The following is a 19,195-nucleotide window of genomic DNA, read 5'->3' on the forward strand; positions in this document are numbered from 1 at the left end:
CATCACATTGTGATTAAAAACTTGAAATTAAGAGTTAGGTTACTCTTATCTGATTAGGGTAAGTTTCATCTTATCTAATTTTGTCTAAAAACGCATGATAAGGTGTGTATTCTAATATTGTTTATCAAAGTTTTTAACTTTATTTTTGTCCATGTCAGATAACCACTGAACCACGAGTCATTTAAATGCATAAATTCAAAGTCTAAGTTAGTTCAAATTGTCCATTGTTTGTTAACAAAGGCATAGAATATCACTTAAAACCCACAAAATGAAGAAAGAAATCATAACATCAATTTGTATAATCATTTGGTTTTTGTCAAAATAAACAAAGAAATCATAACATCAAATTAGTAACAAAATATGTTCAATATGAACATCACAAGAATCCCGGAATAGTCAACACACAAAACCACCCCTCCCGCTCCCCCAAAACCATGGGCAACAAAGGAAGTTGCTAAAATTATTTCCTAAAGCACACGTCATACAGCCCATCTTCATACTAGTTCCATTGCATATGGTACAAGTCACTGTAGCAAAATTGATCTCCTATACATGAATCTTGGCTGACTCATTTTTTGCTGCATACCCAAACTTGGACGTGTTGTACTTCCTATAAACACCAGTCAATCTCCCAACTCCTGCCTTTTGATGATACCCCACAATCATTTTTGAACATTCCCTAAACACAAGTCAAACCAAATCCAATATTAGAAAGTCAAACTCATTACATAAATCTTTACAAGGTTAATAATCAATCAATCGCTTACAGAAGTTGATCTTCAGTGTAGTTGGCATGCCATTGGCAAGTCTTGGACCACTGATTCACCCCATAAAGACTGCATTGAGCTGTGTAGATCGAAGCTGCAGCCATGAACGATGGTGGGAATTTAAGCATCTCGTATTCCACAAGACAAAGCTCAATCAAGAAAAACGACAATTGCTCAAGTTTTGAATCCGATTGAGCTGCCTTCAAGAATCTTTTCATGAACACATACGCTGTTGGCAACGACATGTTGAATTCTAACGTGTTCAACATTAACTTTTCCTGTCGCCAAAATGGGAAATGATTAGTTTTAAGCCATAAGTAAGATCAAGATTCAACGTTGATGAAGAAAAAAGTTGACTTTTTAGTACCATTTCAAGAATTTGACTTCTTGAGTAAGCTTTATCCGATATGAAAACCAAATCGTCAATAACAGGGACTGAAACTTCTTCGTATTTACAAGCCAAAAGCATGGCGACCAAACCAACTAATTGCAAATTCTTTCTAATCACAGATTGTTTAGCTAAAAATCGGTCAATGAGGTTGACTGTCAAGAACAATGTCTCATGTTGAAGGTCAAACTTGTGGTGTACCTGTTGATTTTTGTTGAATTCAGTAAGAGAAATAGAAAATCGTTGATATTGGGGAGTTAATCGACTAATCAAGTTCAAATTTCAAAATTTTGAAAATTTAAAAGTTACCTCAACGAGCCAATCAATTAGTATAGCTCTCATCTTCTCGTTTATGTCAAATTGTTGTGTCATATAGTCTGGTGACACCAAGCTACAACTCTGCAAACAACATGATTTAGTTTCAAAGATCAAATCAAAGAAAGTGATGGTTTCCATTTTTGGTATCAAGAAAGTCGAGTAATGAGTGAATGAGCATGGTTTTTATACCTCCATCCTTCTATAATGAGCATAAAGATCTTCAACATATTCAACAACAGCAAGTTCATTTTCATTATCACAACTGTCAATATCGACTACTGATTCCTCGAAAATATCCTCCATTTCAACCTCCTCCTACCAAATTTCGCAAAAAGTCAACTAATGAACTTAAAAGAATTTTCAGTCAAACACACAGATTGAATTGAAACAAATACCATATGATGATCTCTTTGATCCGACGTTGTTTCTGATGTTTCCAAGAACATTGGCACAGGTTGATCTTCCCATACACCAAAGTCGTCATTTGGGGGATTTGACTTAATCTCCTGGTAAATTGTTTGAATTAAGAGTCAAAATCTTTAACTAAGTAGTGAAACGTCAACATGGTTTGTAGAATTTAGAATGAGATGAATTGTACCTCAGGGAAACACTGTTTCTTGTTGGCAATATTTGCAGCAAGTTTCCTTATTTTAGAAAAAAAAAAAAAAAATCAGATCAAATTGTTAGTCCATAATAATGTAAAAAGATCATAAACATTATTCGGAATTAAAATCCAGTTTTGACTTAAAGAGTCAATTTGAATGATTTATCAAACCAAGTTTCTTAGATAATCTTTTTAGTAAATATAATCTAGCTTTTAATAAAATTCTCATTACTGGAAAACGTTTTTAGGCCAGAAACTAAAAAGATCAAAGTAAACTTTTAATTTGAAGTTAATAGGATTGAATGCGAAACTCAACTTGAATGTCTTACACTATCAATGAATAAATAAATATAATATATAATAAACATACTGCGATGAAGCTCTCTTGTTAGCAACACAAGGATGAGGTTGAGCTCCTCCTCGACATCCGCCGGCGCCGGCGCCGGCACCACCCAAATTCTGATTAATCACACCCAATACTCTCCGGTTATGTACAACTTCCGTACCGAACTTTCCGCCACCCATAACATCTTTTTTACCTACCCCCAAGAAACATAATGGAAATAAAAATCAAACAAGAACCCAGATATTATAAACAAGCTCGGATTTAAATACTCAGATTCGTATTCAAATCTGCAGATTTAAAGATTCAAACATGGAAGTAAGGAAGGTGCCGCAAAATATGGATCTAACTTAAGTTAATGGCGCTAAAAGATACCTTGCTTATTTGTGGGTTTCATCAAAGCTGGATTGTTCTCAACAGAATTAATCTCCATTGATGAAGAATCAAAAACCCAACTTTGAAAATCTCTTTGATGAAATATCTTGAATATCAAGAAACCCACAAATCAAAGAATCTCGGAACGCAAGCAAACCAATCGCATTTAGTTCAGAAAACGGCAATGAAATCTACAGAAGATGATAAGAAGATGAAATCAGAAGAAGTGAATAGAAGTGTGTATGAAGGTGGCCATTATATTTGAAATCAACGGCTAGAAAATCTGTCCGTTGGATTTAAGATAATCAATCTCATTACAATATTCGGCTTGCGTAATAGGAAGTGTATGAATTTACTTTTTCCAGAGTGAAACTTGCTAAGTTCAAATTTATTATGCTTTGTAGTCATGTGTATATTTCATCAAAATCTGTATTCTGATCTGAAATAGTTATTTTTTAATCTGGAAAAAAGGTTGGCGCTTTTTAAGGGTCTTTGTACAGCAACGGTCACCTTTGAGGTTTTTGACACGTGTCATGTACGCGTTTCTACGAATATTGCTCATAAAGAATGCGTAATAAATGATTGAGATCATAAAAATAGTAATATGTATTATTTCCTATTTCCCTTATTTCCAAATAATATAAATAATTTTTGAGAAATTAAATTGTCTTTCTATCTTTTATGCCTATAAATATTCTTACTTACTAAAATTATGACATGTGTCATCTTTCCACCATTGAATTTGATTTTATTTGATATATTCTTAATATAAGAGATAATTAAAAAAAATATGAAATTATCTGTCATAATTTTAATGGATATGAATGTTTGTAGCCATAAAAGATAGGAGGCAATTTAATTTTTTATAATTTTTTGTATAAAAAGTATTATTTTATGCATTATGTAATATCCTATTTAAAAAATAATTTTGTTTAAATTTTATTAAACATCTATTATTTTCTCATACAAAATATATATGTGCAAGACTGAGAAATAAATATCGGTGTCTCGTTTCTTTCTCGAAGTTAAGGGTTTTATTTGGACTTTAAATTAAAATGATATGTTGGTAAATTAACAATAATCTTTAAAACTTATGTTAAAAATTAAGTAAGGTAATATTTCTACTATTTGGTATTAGTTATCTTTAACAAAATTGTAATAATCACTTCTTGTTATAAAATTAAAAATTAATTATTTTATATTTTATATAGTAACTTACAAAGCATTGATTTTATCTAAAAAGTTAAAAATTTATGATAAAACTGAAACATAAAAATAGGTTTCTTTATATTCAAAACTAAATTATGAAATCTGATAAAGAAGCAAATCATTATATATTGACAAAAGATGGTAACTATATTAAAGGAGAAAATATATTTTAATAAAATTACTTTGAGTACACGTTAATTAAGTAAGTAATAATAAACTCTAAATATTCATATAATATTGTTGACAAGATATGTAATTTTTTTTGTCAATTAGTAGTTAGTATTTATAGTTTTTTTTTTTTAAAGTGATTATAATTTAGTTTAATTTGTTTCTATTTAACACCGATTTTATTTTTGAAAACATAAATCTAACTAGTAGAGTAATATAATAATTGATAGAGTTTGCACTTTTTGGATGAGGAGAGAATTAGAAAGGGCCAAAGAGGCGCTCTTGCCCACTTTCAAGGGTAAATTTGTCTTCTACAATCCGGCTCCTCCTCCTTGGAGTTTGGGCGCATGTTAGCTCTCTTTCAACGATATATAAACAAAGTATTAAAATTTATAATTTTCATTTTACACATAATTTGTAAAAATAGTTAATGTAATGGCTATATTTCTATGAATAAAATACTTAATACAACTTTTTATGAAAAATAAATTGTGAAATGATAAGTTCCAATATACTTCTAATTATTGTTGATAACAAAAAAAAATTGGAAATTCAAATTTTCAAGAAAATGTTAGATTTTAAGAATAATTAAAAATGGAAACAATTTGTATGATTAACACTTACATCATGATCAACGACTATCCACATTAAATCTTTAATCTCTGAGGGATTATGCAATCGATCTTGGCGTTTTATTTGGAGCAACAAAGTATTTTACATAAAAGGAAATGTTCAAGAATCTTCAACGACCACTTGTTTGGATCAACACTATTAAAAAAAATTTATTAAGATAATCTATTTTGAAAAATCAATCAAAAATTTAATATTTCATTATTAATTTTTTTTTCTTATCCAAACTATCAAATTTACATTCAATCTTTTTCATCTTAAAATATTATATACTTAAAAGATCTACCTAATTGTGTCGTGTTCGGCTGACAGGTTGGTAGATCAGAAAACTTAATCTAGACTTAACTCATATAAATATTTGTGACGTCTTACTCAATTCTAACCTGAAAATAAATTACATATTAGTCTTTATTCTCTGTTTTATTTGATAAACACAGTTTTTATTTTCTTTTAATCTAATAAAATAAATAGGTTATGAATCATAATTATTTACAAACCTGAACACAAACTGCAAACTGCATACAGGTTGTAGATTGACATATAAAAAAAAACTCAACCCAAAAGTTGCATCCCTACCTAGTAGTTATAACATCAAAATGGTATTGTGAAAATGAAGCAGTGATAATAAATAAAAGAATTAACTAATATTGGTTTTTATTGTAATATGTAACGATTCTTTAAATAAATAGAAAGCATATAATATGGTTTTTTATATGAAATAATTTGACTGACAAATGAGGGTATGTGGTCAGTTCCTATCTCTTGCCTTAATTTATTAGGTTGTCAGAAAACCACCTAATTTCCAGTGGGGTTGCTTTTATGTCATTTTACAACTCACACACTCTGCTTAACCAAGTTGTACTGTACAACCAAGGATCATATGATAAAACTTGTGGACATTGACATCGTTAGAAGTTGTTAGTTTGTTATAGGGTTCAATGTTGGTCGTTTAAAGTTAGAAACGAGTATGTAATTTAATTTCTTCAAGATGACTACTTGTTTAAGAATTTCATCTTCTCAACATTTGTGATTAAAATTATGATATTTGATCGTTACTTGAATACTTTATTAATTTATTTGGCTATCTTCAAGACATAAAATAATAAAAAGTTCCCTTGTTGACCAAGTCAACAACCTTTAATCAGTTTATATCAATAAAATAAGAGACCTGATACATAACTTCAGCAGAATCTTGAAACATCCACAGTAAATTTGTCGATTAGCAATTAGCCAATAACCAAAGAGAAAACATTAATTTAACATGACTAGTACTAAAAATTGGAATTTTACAAGATTTCTCAAGAAAAATGACTTGTAACGAAAGCCTAGAATTATTTTCATTACTTGTAACTTCTGTTATTTTATCATCATCTAAGACATGATATCGGACTGACGAATTGAAGTAAAACAATTTATATAACTATATAAATAGTCAAAATCAAACACTAATTTTTTATGAATTAAAAACAGTACACCTACCTCATCATCAAAATTCTACATCATACTACACTCAGTCACTATTATTGGTTGATTTAGTGAACATGTCATTAATAGCCTAAAAATGAAATATGACAAATGAGTTGTATGATAGTTGTTGATTGAGTCAACTCAACCTCTTATCAGACCCAGAAAGAGACATATCAGAGAAAACATGACTGATCAGAGGCTTCTAATTGTGGTACAAACAATCTGAATCTGACTGAGTCGGACTGGGCCTCTTACCAGGCCCAGTAAGAGGCATCTCAAACAGCCCCAAAATGTTACAGAGATCTGAGTTTAGTTGCAAACAAGATATGGAAGAAGCAAAGGTGAAGGTGTTCCAGATTAAGATTCACTTGAAAAGGGACGACAGAATGGACAATGATCCTTTCCTTTTGTGGCTTCTTCTGTTAAGGATTTGTTCTTGAGTTATTGACTTTGACTCATCATCTACTTTTAGGGTTTCTGTTTGAGCTTCTAATTCTAATTCAGATGGGAACCTTTCATTTCCTACTGATATGCTTGCAAGTTTCTGGATTCTGGATTCAAATGTGTTCATCTCTTCTGCAAAAACTTGTTCATCTTTAATCTTTTTCACCTCTGTAACTAGTATATTTTGCTTCTTTCTAGTGCTCCATTTCTGCTTCATATGTGCATCATTAAGTAACCATAATCTTGAATCAGATTCTTCTATAAGCTGTTTGTTTTCATCTTCTTCATCATCAACCCTACACCCCATAGTATTCAATATGATCTTTCCTAGGGCAAATCTAGTTTCTGAAACATCACCCTTTCCAAGTAACCCATACTCCATCTCAAAACAACTTCTTCCCTTATTGTAATTCTCCACATTATGTGCAACAACATTAAAAAGTTGTGCAGCACCATGTCCTGAGTTCTTGGATATGAATATCTGCAAAAAAGATTAGCAACAAACATCTACCCAATTAAATCAATGTCATTCAAAATTTCAAATACAAACCAATAAGATTGACTTACTAAATGAGGGAGTTTTGACTTTGTTTTCTGCATCCTATCCGTATCTTTCACCAAACCATTAATCGAATCCAACACATTCAATGCTAATTGGCTTACTTTTTCAGAAAGTTCATCATCAGATATCAAGTCAGATGATTCTGAAATTTCGGGTTTAAAACTAACTGGTGATGGACTACATTGCCTTACAAACTCAACACCACCTTTCCATTCTTGATGATATAAAACAGAAGCCAAAGTCAAGACTACTAAAGAATCTTGTGGTTTTTTTACAAGTGCTTGATGAAACGCCAAAACTCCAATCCTATGTCAAAAACTCAAATCAGTAACATTTACAAACCTTCAAATGTACAATGATTGTAACTAATTGATATAATTAAGTAGTAGTAGCTTCAATTCAACTAACTCACCATAACCGAAATGTACATGGATGATCACAGCTAAAAAGCTTATCCATATGCAAAAACATCTTCTGAAAAAACAAATTACATTTGTCAAATTATTAGCCAAAGTAGAAAGAAAGTCATAACTCATAATAAGTTAATAACAATAGACATGTAGATGGAAATGTCAATTTTAAATACCATTAACATCATCATGCTACATTGCTCAGATCCAGAAGTCTGTCTAGAAATATATGCAGCCTACAAATACAATCCAACATTTTGAAAAACTTTAACTACATTCTTTCATGAATCATAACAAGAATGCAAATATTACAATGTTGTTGAATTATTACCTGAAATGGGAACAAAATCTCAAGAATGTGATATTTGTGAAGCAAACGGATTGAAGATTCTGCAGCTCCATATGACAGCATATAATCAATCTCCATCATGATCCTGCTCTGAATAAACAAGCTTATATCACAACATAAAATAATTGTAATAACATATTTAAAAATAATAATAAAAAAAAAACCTGGCTTAAATCCAATAAGGATGAAGCATGTTTATGAATTGCTGACTCAATATCCTTTGAAAATGATAACCCAAGACGAGCTGCAATTCTCAATCCACGAAGTATTCTTGCTGAATACAATTATACAAATCCATGGTAAGTTCATCAAGATTAAAACAGAAACTCAAATTTGCCACTATAAAATTTCTTGATAAATGGAAATATATGATTACAAGAGTGATGAAATGAACTTACCACAGTCCTCTGTGAATGACAAATTAGCAGGTACTAATGTTCTTAGCTGAAATCACATCACAAATAAGTGAATAACAACAAACTTGAATTGGTCAAAGTCAATGAAAACAATGTGAGCAAATACAGATGATTGTGTTGTGTTGTGTCTTACTTTTAGCTCCAATAAATCTTTCATTCCATTGGAGTAATCATAGATCTTGTGCATAAGAGGGTCAAAGAACAAGCTGCTTCAACAAAATCAAAGAAAAATTAAACATAAATGAACCAAAATCATACACAAGAGCTGCAAAAGAATACCTGTTAACAGTGAAGTCACGATGCATGGAGTTTTTCCAGAGTTTAAGGTCTGATTTGTCACAGTTTCTAGGCATGTGAGATACAAGAAATTTTTCTTTATCTTCAGAATGTTTTGCCAAAGTCTTGAAACTGGATACCTGGTATAAAACATACAAAATACATAATTTGATAACATTATACAGAAAGCTAATTTGAATATAAAAAAGTACCTCAATAATTGATCCCTTTATATGCACCATACAAATAGGAAATCTGCGCCCCACAATATGACATCGATGAAACTGCTTCTTAATCTGCAAAAATAGCAATGTACTTAACTGTTAAATCAACATACAACATACATACATACATGATACAACTACAATGGATCATGACTACATAGACATGTAAATGGCATATGAATGGAGTAGTTTCAATGAAGGAAACCTGATTAAGATCAGCTGTAGTGATAACATCAAAATCTTTTGGTGTTCTATTTAGAAGTAAATCTCTCACACAACCACCAACCAAGTAGGCTTCAAATCCTGTAACCAAAAGTAACTTTTTTTAGCTTGAAGCATATGAAGTAAATAGAATCATTGGTCTGATAATTATCATAGAACATAGAAAGAATGATAGAACATTAGATCTGGTTATGTCCAAAACCATAATAACTAATAAGTATTGCTTTTTTTGGGGGGAAATGCATTCTCATAAGTCATAACCCCCTACTGAATTACAAAAATATCCTACACCCATATTACCTGCAAATGAAAGGTGGAAAAATGCTCCATATAAAGTAAATGTAACATGAACAGAAGTAACCTTGGGTTTGGAGAATCTTTAGAAGAGTATAGGGAGCTGAGGGGACCATTGTTCGGCTTATCCCTAAGGATCTGGAATCCATCTTTTTCCATTTAGAAATACTGATTTCGCCTGACAAGTATCATCAAGTACTTCAACTCAATTTCACGAATTGCAAATGGGCATGAACCCAGGAAGACAATTACAAGCTTGGATAAACCGTTTTAATTTTAGGTTAGAAACATGATATGCTCCCTCAGTTCCCAGAAGGAGCTACACTTTGATTTGGATGTCCTTCCCTATAAACATTTTGTTAACTTCATAAAGAGTCATACGAACAGGCGAACAGCACAATGCTGATGTTAACAATTAACATTGCAGAAAAATCAACATAAACGTTGCTAGGAACATATAGGTTGGACATGCAAAAAATCAAAGTGTAGCTCTATTATACAAAACTTAAGCATCTGATTGACTGATCATACCAAATACAATACAAACAAATTGCTTCAAAAAATTTAAGTGATGAGGTATCAATTTGACAATTTCTTTGTCGCATATACAGAGACCTAACATACCTGGTTCAAAATCCGAGCCCTTGTCGCTACGGGGTCGAGGTTTATTTCTGACTTCAGCGAATTTATGGTAAAGACACTGCAGTTAAAAAGTTACAAATACGTTGCTCACCGCATGTTCGATGAAATGCTTAAAAAAATACAAAAGGTTAATGTTACAGATAGGGAGAGAAACCTGTGATGGAAGAAGGATTTTGAAGCGAGAAAGAAGGGTATGGCGTTTAACGGATATCCCCGCCATGGAAACGTCAAGGAGGGGGCAGTTGCCACGGCGGCGTTATTGGTCGGGAGGTCATTGAAGGGCGAAAGGGAGGTCTATACGTTGCTACCGAGTCAAATCCTAGTATTTATACTTTCGTACTTTTCCCATTTGAAGATCGTATGACACAATCGGGAAAAAATAGTTCAACCAAAAGGCATCAATGCTCGAATATAAAGCTAAGCAGTTCGATTAAAAATGGGATATATACACTAAAGTCCCAATATTTTCATCGATTTGACAAGAAAGTCCTAAACTTTATTTTTTTGACAGTAAAGTCCAAATTACCGGCAATTTTTTACACTTTTACCATTTTTTCCCGGTTAGCCGATAATTAATGACTTTTTTGTCAAAAAAAATAAAGTTTATGACTTTCTTGTCAAATCATCAATTAGGACTTTACTGTCGAAAAAATAAACTTTAGGACTTTTTTGTCAAATCGATGAAAATATTGGGACTTTAGTGTATATATCATTTTTTTTGTTAGAAATTTGATAGTATGATACTCTTTAAGCATAAGAGTTATTGAAACATTCTCTAGTCAGCTAGATCCTATTGAAATCTTTAATGTTTGCTTCTTGTTAAATCGTTTTTTTAATCTCAACAAACCGACATTGAAAAAATGGAGATAATCAAGAAAGAAAGAAATAACCAGGGTTGTGTTGGCTTTTTGCAGTCCAAAATATGGAGAAATAAGAAACCGAAAAAAACTAAATTGTCCTTATTTCCCTTCTCAACATGCCTAGCCAAAAAGGTGTGAATGTTGAGAAGGGAAAGAAGGGCAATTTCGTTTTTTTTTTTCCGGTAATTTGGACTTTACTGTCAAAAAAATAAAGTTTAGGACTTTCTTGTCAAATCGATGAAAATATTGGGACTTTAGTGTATATATCCCATTAAAAATCAATTAAAGATTGTACCTATTGAATATGCAAGTGACATTTTTTTTTCATATTGACACTTTCAAGTCATTTATTTATAAATGGGTCTCTTTAAGTTTATATAAGTTCTGATATGTCAACTAGATAAAATGTAAATCCAAAAACATTCTAAATATATAGAAGGTTACGAAGGTTTATATTGATTATTTTTGAATTTGTTAAAATTTAAACCAAAAAAAATATTAACGAGCAAAACAGATGAAAACTAACCAAACTAATCGGGGTTGGTTCTAGAAACTCAAAATTGATGTAAGGTGCGTTTTTTAGATGTCACGTAAGCTCGAACTTGAGCTTACCTCTTTCAGTCGACATTTTAAGACAAATATTAGAAAGATAAAAAAAATTAATAATTTTTATACTCTTCCAATCACATAGACATTTTTTATTTATTAAATACAAATATATATATATATATATATATATATATATATATATATATATATATATATGGATCTTAATATTCTCTAAAAATACTAAAAAATTCAATGTTCCGAAGAAATTTTGATTATGTTTGTGTTTTGATTTGTTATCCGGATACGATTCTAAGTTTTGACCTTAGCGGTTTCATTAATAAGTATATTGTCATGCTTAAAACCCAACATGCATCGGTGAGTGTCTTATTTAATAAAATTGTTCAAAACATGAAAGTGCATTTCAAAATAACTGAACAGAAAATAGTTTTTAAGTGTCTAAAAACACCAAATGCTCATATTTCTCTTTTGGCAATTCATAAAGATGGTCTTAGCCAATATATTTCATTATTGTCTTGATTATCGCCTCATGATTCCATTATTTCTGGTCGATGAGATATGTCCAGTTTGTCGAAAATATAATTGGACTCCTTTGGGGAGCATATAGTATGTTGTAGAGAGCTCTCAAATTTCAAATATTGATACGATATGGTTAAAGAGGTTTTTTTTAAGCATTTAGTCGCATCGAGGTTTCCGCTAAGAAATAAACATAAGTAAACTTATTGATTAACCCATCGAAAAGAATATCAACACTTGACATTTTTGTTTTAGATGCGTAAAAGGGAAACACGCATGGATGGATCTAACAAATGTTTCTCCTCTAGTAGGCTTAAATAGTGTTGTTTCATTATGAGTCGAATTGTTTTAAAAGTTGCATCATACACAATGACAAAACACGAAAAAATATGTATGAAAAACAACTCATGTTTATACCATTTGTGTTTGATATATTTGGTTTTTTTTTTTTTCACCAGAGCTATGGAGCTCCTCAATAGATTCCAATAAGTCATGTATACTAAAGTTATGAGCACAAAATATATAGATGTAGATTGTAGTGTTTATAAGAATTAGTTTGGCTATCCGTAAAACTAATTATTAACGCCACATCTTCTTGTCCGTTTTCTCCAAAATATAAGAACTATTATTAGTTATAGGACTCTAGTACGAACTCTTACGTTTATGTGTAAAATAAACTTCCACAAATACGAAAAATACATTTTTTTTAAATCGCCTACTTCTTATAAAACGACATTTTCTAAGTTTATGTATTGGATATTTTTATAAAACGTCATCTTCTAAGTTTCTATCTTCTTTGGGCTTTTAATGGGACATTGAAAAACGTTATGGTTCTCCTACTAGTTATATTTTATTTTTACCATTCTCATCAAACGGATCCTCAAGTGATATATAAGATGTATACATTTTCACTTCATCTAATTATATATTAGATTAATAGTGATGTACCTTATCAATAGTAAAGTTTTCACGTATCTGGATTTGGTCACAAAAGATCATGTATTTCGTATTTTTTTACCTCTTATTTTCTTTTGTTAACATTTGGCACATTACTTTTTTTTTTTTTTTTTTTGGTCCTTTCCTCGGTTCCTGGGGTTTTGTGGACACCTACTGGCTTTGGTTCATGTATCATTGTGGACATGTGCTTGCTTTGGGTTTTATTTCTGGTCCACTGATCTTTGCTTTTTTCCTTCACTATGTTTATTAAAAAAGGACTCAGCACCCTGAACAATTTTAATAACACCATCCCCATAGAAGAAGAGGACGACAAGTACAAAACTACAAAAGGCATTCTTGAATATGCAAAATTGAAGACGTGTCCGTGCATCAATCCATAAGAGAATTGGAAAGTATAAACAACTAATAAAGAATGTCCTAGATGAGTAACTCTTTGATGTATCACCCTCTTTTGAATACCTACCTTTTTATCCCCTTTATGTATCTCAGTATCTACGTGCTTTCCTGAACTATATATGCATCTACCATGCAATAAATAAAATTAGGTATATCGAAAAATATTTACAACTTTCGCTAACAGTGCAAGACCAATATCAAATTTTAAAACAGTTGTCCGTTTTTCAAATCTAAACTAAAATTATTTAAAAAAAAAAAAAAAAAAAAAAAATCAAAGCTACCTGAACAGTTAGTAAATCACGAGCAATGTTGGCCAAAATTGGAAATTATGATTTTTATCCAAAATTCTTGTACATGTAAATATACTCTTCTATATTGTAGTCTGAAAAGTCGAACACTCTAACAAATTGTGCCTCAAAACTTGAAGGAAAATAACTCTTGGAAATTTCCATTATAAAATATTTAGCTTATAGACATCAATCAACAAGTGGAAAGATTTGAGCAAACTTGAATAATCCATTTAGTTCATGTTGAATCTGTGTCAACCTGACAAGACAAAGACGCCTCCTCAATCTGCAATTGAGATGTAATGTGTAACCTCAAAATAACCAACATATTAAACACGACTAAATGTAAATTGTTTTCTCAAATTTTTCATGAAATGGTAAATTTGTTCAATGTATTTATTTATTTACCTTTCTTTTAGGACATCCGGTTTTGTTGTGGCCTACTTCCTTACAATAAGAACAAACCCTTTGCTTCTTTCTTTCTCCCTTCACCTTTGTGATTTTCTTATGTTGACTAGTCTTGTTGACTTTTTCATCAAGGTCAAGGTGTTGCACATGTATTTCGGTTGTACTTGAAGTAACATTAGAAGATGCTTCAAAACTACTACATGATTCTAATTCCCTATTGTTGTTTACTTCAGATACCAAACTAGATGCTGCAGATTCTAATTGTATACTCTTTTCTTGAAAACTCTCAATCTTTTCCTTCTTTCTTTCCACTTGTTCATCCACAAAACTCTCAAGAAACAGATTTAGTTTTCTCATTTCAGGAATTGAATCTCTTGCTTCTTTAATTGCCATGTTGAAATTAGTTTGAACAGACCTTAAAAGTGAACTAATTCCAGTTTCATCATTCTCTACTCTTCTTTCCACTAACATTGTTCCATTTTGGTTTGACTGGTTTACTTTGACTTTTCTATTTCTCTCTTCATGATTTTGAGATTCTAACTCATCATTATCAATTGAACTTTTCACCATGCAAATAAGTTCTTCCATGGGTGACTTATCAGTACCAATTTCTTTCTTATTTGTCGTTAAATCCTGCAATTTATTACCAAATAAAAAACACGTATGCCAAAGTCAAAGTCAAACCAACTTTTTTTTCTTGATGTGAATTTTTATACTAATATTTTTTTTAAAAAGTTGCATAATAGTAATACAATACCTTGTTTTTTGGATCAGAAGAAATGCCAACAACTTTCATATGCTTTGTAGATACTCCTTTGGATTTATCTTGCATAATACTGCTAAGTTTTGTAATCATTTTTGGACTTTTGGTGACCATTTCTTGTTGTAAATTAAAATTAAATGATAGTGGTGGTTGTTTTTTATCATGTTTTTTGTTCACAAAACGTTCATTTTCCAGACTAGAAGGGTTGACCTCAGTTTGACCAATTCCACACCCCAATGTATTCAAAATGATCTTCCCAAGAGCAAACCTGGTCTCTAGGGAATACCCTTTTTTAAGAAGATCAAAGTTTATCTCAAAAGAAGTTCTTCCCTCATTGTAGGCTTCCACTTTATGGGAAAGAACATGAAAAAGTTGTTGAGCACTATAACCCATGTTCTTGGATATAAATACCTAAAACAAAAAACAAAAATCAGAAAAATAAATAATTAACAAAAACATGAAACCAATTAGATTTAACAAGAGTCACATACAAAACCAGAGCATGGAGAAGGAGAAGGAGAACCAGGGAAATTTTCCATTGCATGGTTTAGGCAATTTGTTTCCATCAAAACATCAACAGAATCTACAACCATAATTGCTAATTGGTTTACTTTTGTGGCAATTTCATCATCAGAAATGAACTCATCATATGTGTCTAAAGATTCTGGATCAAAGTTGACCGGTGGTTGACCACATTTCCTTGCAAACTTAAGACCATCTTTCCAGCTTTGGTGATAGAGAACAGATGCAAAAGTCAAGATAACAAAAGGGTGTTGGGGGTTGTTTACTAGTGCCAGGTGGAATGCTAAAATTCCAATCCTGTTTCAAAATAAAAAAATAAAAAATGTTTATTTAAACAAAACTGTTTTTCATCTTTCATATGTACAAATTAAGAAACCACTCACCATAAGGGACTTCCAGAAGGCCGATCACAAGAAACCAACTTATCCAAATGAGACAACAGTTTCTGTAAATATATAAAAAAAAATACAGATGAAAGATTTATATTTTGTTGTTGCCAAAAAATAAAAAGATAGTGACTTGGCATACCATTAACATCATGGAACTTTGGTCAAACCTAGTTGCTTGTTGAGAAATGTATGCTGCCTGCAATTTTCAATAGCAAAAACCAGTAGTTTCCTTTTAGTTTTTATTATAAATAATAATAAATAATAATAATGCAGAAGCACTGGTTGATGACTCACCTGAAATGGTAGCAAAATCTCAAGAAGATGGTATTTATGAAGCAAGGAGAATGAAGATTCAGCAGCCCCAAATGATAGCATATAATTTATTTCCATCATTGTCCTGGACTGAATAAAGAAACATTAGACTAAAAAGGTAAATTTAAAACAATTATTTTACCAAATCAACACTCATGAAGTTCAAAATAGCACCTGCCCTAATCTTGTAATAGATGATGTTTGTTTAAAAATTGCACTCTTGATTTCCTTTGACAATGATAATCCCAAACGAGCAGCAATTCTTACACCTCGAAGTATTCTTGCTGAATGTAAGAACACAAGTAAGTTCTACTATAAGTTTAATAAAAAAATAAAGATTTATCATAGTTTCATATTTGACAAAATGTATGGTTTAAAGGGAAATACACCAACCAGAGTCCTCTGTGAATGACAGTTGGGCAGGTACTAATGTCCGTAGCTGAAATCAAATCACAAATAAATCTTACCAATTCAAACAAGATAATTAAACCATTTGCATCATATATTATAAATGCAAGATGATTATATTATATCTAACCTTTAGTTCCAATAGATCCTTCATTCCATCATTGTAATCATAGATTGTGTGAATAAAAGGGTCAAAGAACAAGCTGCTTCCACAATTTCATGATTAAAATTCAATTCATAGGAAAGATGGAGTGATTAATTGAAACATCAAAGCAGCAGAAAATACCTGTTAATGGTAAAGTCTCGATGCATTGAGTTCTTCCAACGAAGAAGATCCAGTTTATCACAGCCTCTAGGCATTTGGGAGATGAGAAACTTTTCTTTTCCTTCTGTCTCTTTGGCCAGAGTATCAAAACTAGAAACCTGGTAAAGAGCATATGATTACATAATGTGAATTGTGAGAAAAAAAAACGTAAAGGAACATGAAAAGATCGGTTAACAGGAATGCACCAACTTGCCTCAACAATGGAGCCTTTTATATACACCCTACATACAGGAAACCGTTTCCCCACAACTTCACAATTATGAAACTGCTTACTAATCTGAAATTATAGTATATACATACTTAGTGATTCGTGATAATAACATTAAAAGCTTGGAACCATGTAAAAATCACAATTCATGGTAGTTTAAAGAAAGCAAAACCTGTTCCAGATGAGCAGTAGTGATGACATCGAAATCTTTTGGTGTCCTGTTGAGAAGCAAATCTCTCACACATCCTCCAACTAAGTAGGCTTCAAACCCTGTAAAAAAATAGAGTAAATCTTTCATATACTACTGACGACAAGAAAGTAAGGCATATATAATGCATAAAATAAATGTGACCTCTGGTACGAAGAATCTGCAGGACAGCAAAAGGGGATGGGGGTATTGTTCGAGTTATCCCCAAGGACCTTGAATCCAACTTTTTCCATTTTGAAACGTTGATTTCACCTGCAGCATTATCCACTCATGAGCTATGAATCAGCAACGATATGTGATTAAAAACCTAAGTATAAGATAGAAATCTCGAACTCTACTAAATGAAGTTTCAAACTCATTCGTGGCACACCTGGTTTGAAGATCAAATAATCATCTTCCCTAAGTAGTCGAGGTTTAGAATCATCAAGTTCGACGAATTTATGGAACAACCCCTGCAGCAAAAAAATATATTAAAACTGCGGATAATGGGTTCGACGAAATATCCAGATGAATATGTTCGATAAACGAGGCGTAGATAATGAAGCGTACCTGTAACGAGAAAAGTGGTTTAATAGGCAACAGAAACACATTACGTCTAACGGTTATCGCCGCCATTAGAATGTAGAAAACATAGCAGTGACGACGGTTTAGCTCGCGGCTGGAGATGGACACTGGAGTAGATAAATTCGCGTTCTTCTGTCGATACCAAGCAGTGTTTTCTGCCAAAATGCGTCGTATGTAAAATCAAATACCTGCGATTCCTTTTGACGCCTATGATTACTATGAGCTTTATGGAGCAAATATGAGATGAACAATAACCCTAATATTTTCTGAAAAAACACACTTAAACCCTTCCTCTTTTGTCACATTTTGGACATGTAAAACAAATCACGTTAATAAGGTGATTAGAAATGCACCTGAGTGGAACAAATTAAGGGCTGTCCAGTTAATGATCAAAATGATTGTTGTTAAACCAAATAACCATCTTTTAAAAGTATAAAATTCATATTGCGTTGTATGAATTTTGCGAACTTAAAGTAAATTCGTGAAATGTTATTCAAATTGAAATTATATGATTATTTTACATATTTGATGTTACACCCTTGTTCCCAATGTCATTTAACGAGGGAAGTGGAGGAGGGAAACGGAGAAAAAAATAAGTCATCATGTTGCCGAGTTTTTTTTTTTTTTTTTTTTTTTGAATGATTTGAAAAAAAAAAATCAGAGGATAATATTCCTTTCAAATTGAAGAGATTTTGAGAAAAGAAAATCATTGATAAGGATAACAACACACATCTACCTATATAAAATCATGTATCATACACAGCACACACAAAAAAAAAATTCGGCCTTTGTTTCAGTTTCATTCTCTTCTCCCCTACATTTTTTTGTTGTTGGTATGATTCAACTTAATATGGAATCGTGTTTACAATATCTTTTTAGAATCTTTTTTTCTTTATGTTTCATTCTGTTTTGTTTCTTCTTCATTATTGTTGCTATAGTTGACTTGATTCATTAGGTTAACTGTGATTATATTTTTAGAACATCATTATATGAAAGTAAATCTAAATGTTAACTATTAACACTACAAACAAAAAAAAAAGATTCTTTCTAGAAACCAAAAAAACTTGAATTAGGGAATCTGATTTTTATAAGGAACTATTGACGTGTTCTATATGTAATCCATGGTTGTTTTGTCACTATTACAAAATCAATGAATCTGACTATTGTAAGCAACTAAATTATTAGAGTACTTTTAAATTCTTTAATATGTTCTTTTAAGTATCACATAAACCAGGTATGTGTCTCTCAAAGTTCTAGAAACCAAGAAACTTTGAATCAGAATAGTTAACAATTGTACCAACAATGATGCATATGTCACTAGTTCCTTCTCTTTCTAGATTTTGATAAGTTCAATCCTTCGTTTAGAAACCAAGAAACTTTAAATCAGAATAGTTAAC

General features: G+C 31.4%; 3 protein-coding genes across 4 annotated transcripts; all 3 read right to left on the reverse strand.

The window, feature by feature from the left end:
• Positions 1-269: 269 nt before the first annotated feature.
• On the reverse strand, positions 270-3,022 carry LOC145160089 (G2/mitotic-specific cyclin-2-like). Its single transcript, XM_079079193.1, has 9 exons — positions 2,796-3,022; positions 2,448-2,616; positions 2,072-2,117; positions 1,869-1,979; positions 1,663-1,788; positions 1,465-1,554; positions 1,135-1,356; positions 768-1,045; positions 270-679 (listed from the first exon to the last, which is right to left on the reverse strand). The coding sequence occupies exons 1-9, from the start codon at positions 2,851-2,853 to the stop codon at positions 547-549; spliced, it is 1,233 nt and encodes a 410-aa protein (XP_078935319.1). The 5' UTR covers positions 2,854-3,022; the 3' UTR covers positions 270-546.
• A 3,177-nt stretch (positions 3,023-6,199) lies between these two features.
• LOC145160090 (uncharacterized) lies at positions 6,200-10,498 on the reverse strand. Its single transcript, XM_079079194.1, has 14 exons — positions 10,263-10,498; positions 10,091-10,166; positions 9,534-9,644; positions 9,156-9,253; positions 8,939-9,022; positions 8,730-8,866; positions 8,584-8,656; positions 8,433-8,478; positions 8,199-8,308; positions 8,017-8,124; positions 7,862-7,921; positions 7,688-7,749; positions 7,281-7,581; positions 6,200-7,194 (listed from the first exon to the last, which is right to left on the reverse strand). Exons 1-14 carry the CDS (start codon positions 10,326-10,328, stop codon positions 6,634-6,636), a joined length of 1,893 nt encoding a protein of 630 aa, XP_078935320.1. The 5' UTR covers positions 10,329-10,498; the 3' UTR covers positions 6,200-6,633.
• A 3,215-nt stretch (positions 10,499-13,713) lies between these two features.
• LOC145160091 (uncharacterized) lies at positions 13,714-18,098 on the reverse strand. Of its 2 annotated transcripts, none has more exons than XM_079079196.1 (16): positions 17,784-18,098; positions 17,605-17,686; positions 17,379-17,486; positions 17,199-17,296; positions 17,012-17,095; positions 16,780-16,916; positions 16,624-16,696; positions 16,479-16,524; positions 16,260-16,369; positions 16,068-16,175; positions 15,913-15,969; positions 15,768-15,829; positions 15,354-15,681; positions 14,857-15,273; positions 14,100-14,732; positions 13,714-13,950 (listed from the first exon to the last, which is right to left on the reverse strand). In XM_079079196.1, the coding sequence occupies exons 1-16, from the start codon at positions 17,847-17,849 to the stop codon at positions 13,930-13,932; spliced, it is 2,430 nt and encodes an 809-aa protein (XP_078935322.1). In that variant the 5' UTR covers positions 17,850-18,098; the 3' UTR covers positions 13,714-13,929. The 2 variants fall into 2 exon arrangements, with proteins under 2 accessions (XP_078935322.1, XP_078935321.1); XM_079079195.1 differs by having other exon boundaries at positions 13,714-13,977; positions 17,784-18,097.
• Positions 18,099-19,195: the final 1,097 nt, after the last annotated feature.

The sequence above is a fragment of the Lactuca virosa genome, chromosome 2 (genome assembly GCF_052849685.1).
Source record: "Lactuca virosa cultivar CGN04683 chromosome 2, Lactuca_virosa_CGN04683_v6, whole genome shotgun sequence".
NCBI lineage: Eukaryota > Viridiplantae > Streptophyta > Magnoliopsida > Asterales > Asteraceae > Lactuca > Lactuca virosa.

What these genes read in the sequence shown, in the direction of transcription:
- LOC145160090 (XM_079079194.1), bottom strand. Translation starts at nt 10,328, where the DNA reads ATGGCGGGGATATCCGTTAAACGCCATACCCTTCTTTCTCGCTTCAAA. An exon ending in TAAAGGGATCAATTATTGAG is followed by an intron (nt 8,867 to 8,938) that starts GTACTTTTTTAT and finishes GTTTTATACCAG; the next exon opens with GTATCCAGTTTCAAGACTTT. An exon ending in AGTCAAAACTCCCTCATTTA is followed by an intron (nt 7,195 to 7,280) that starts GTAAGTCAATCT and finishes TCTTTTTTGCAG; the next exon opens with ATATTCATATCCAAGAACTC.
- LOC145160089 (XM_079079193.1), bottom strand. Translation starts at nt 2,853, where the DNA reads ATGGAGATTAATTCTGTTGAGAACAATCCAGCTTTGATGAAACCCACA. An exon ending in CTCATTATAGAAGGATGGAG is followed by an intron (nt 1,555 to 1,662) that starts GTATAAAAACCA and finishes TGTTGTTTGCAG; the next exon opens with AGTTGTAGCTTGGTGTCACC. An exon ending in GAAGTCAAATTCTTGAAATG is followed by an intron (nt 1,046 to 1,134) that starts GTACTAAAAAGT and finishes TTTTGGCGACAG; the next exon opens with GAAAAGTTAATGTTGAACAC.
- LOC145160091 (XM_079079195.1), bottom strand. Translation starts at nt 17,849, where the DNA reads ATGGCGGCGATAACCGTTAGACGTAATGTGTTTCTGTTGCCTATTAAA. An exon ending in AACCACTTTTCTCGTTACAG is followed by an intron (nt 17,687 to 17,783) that starts GTACGCTTCATT and finishes TTTTTGCTGCAG; the next exon opens with GGGTTGTTCCATAAATTCGT. An exon ending in TTATTTGATCTTCAAACCAG is followed by an intron (nt 17,487 to 17,604) that starts GTGTGCCACGAA and finishes ATAATGCTGCAG; the next exon opens with GTGAAATCAACGTTTCAAAA.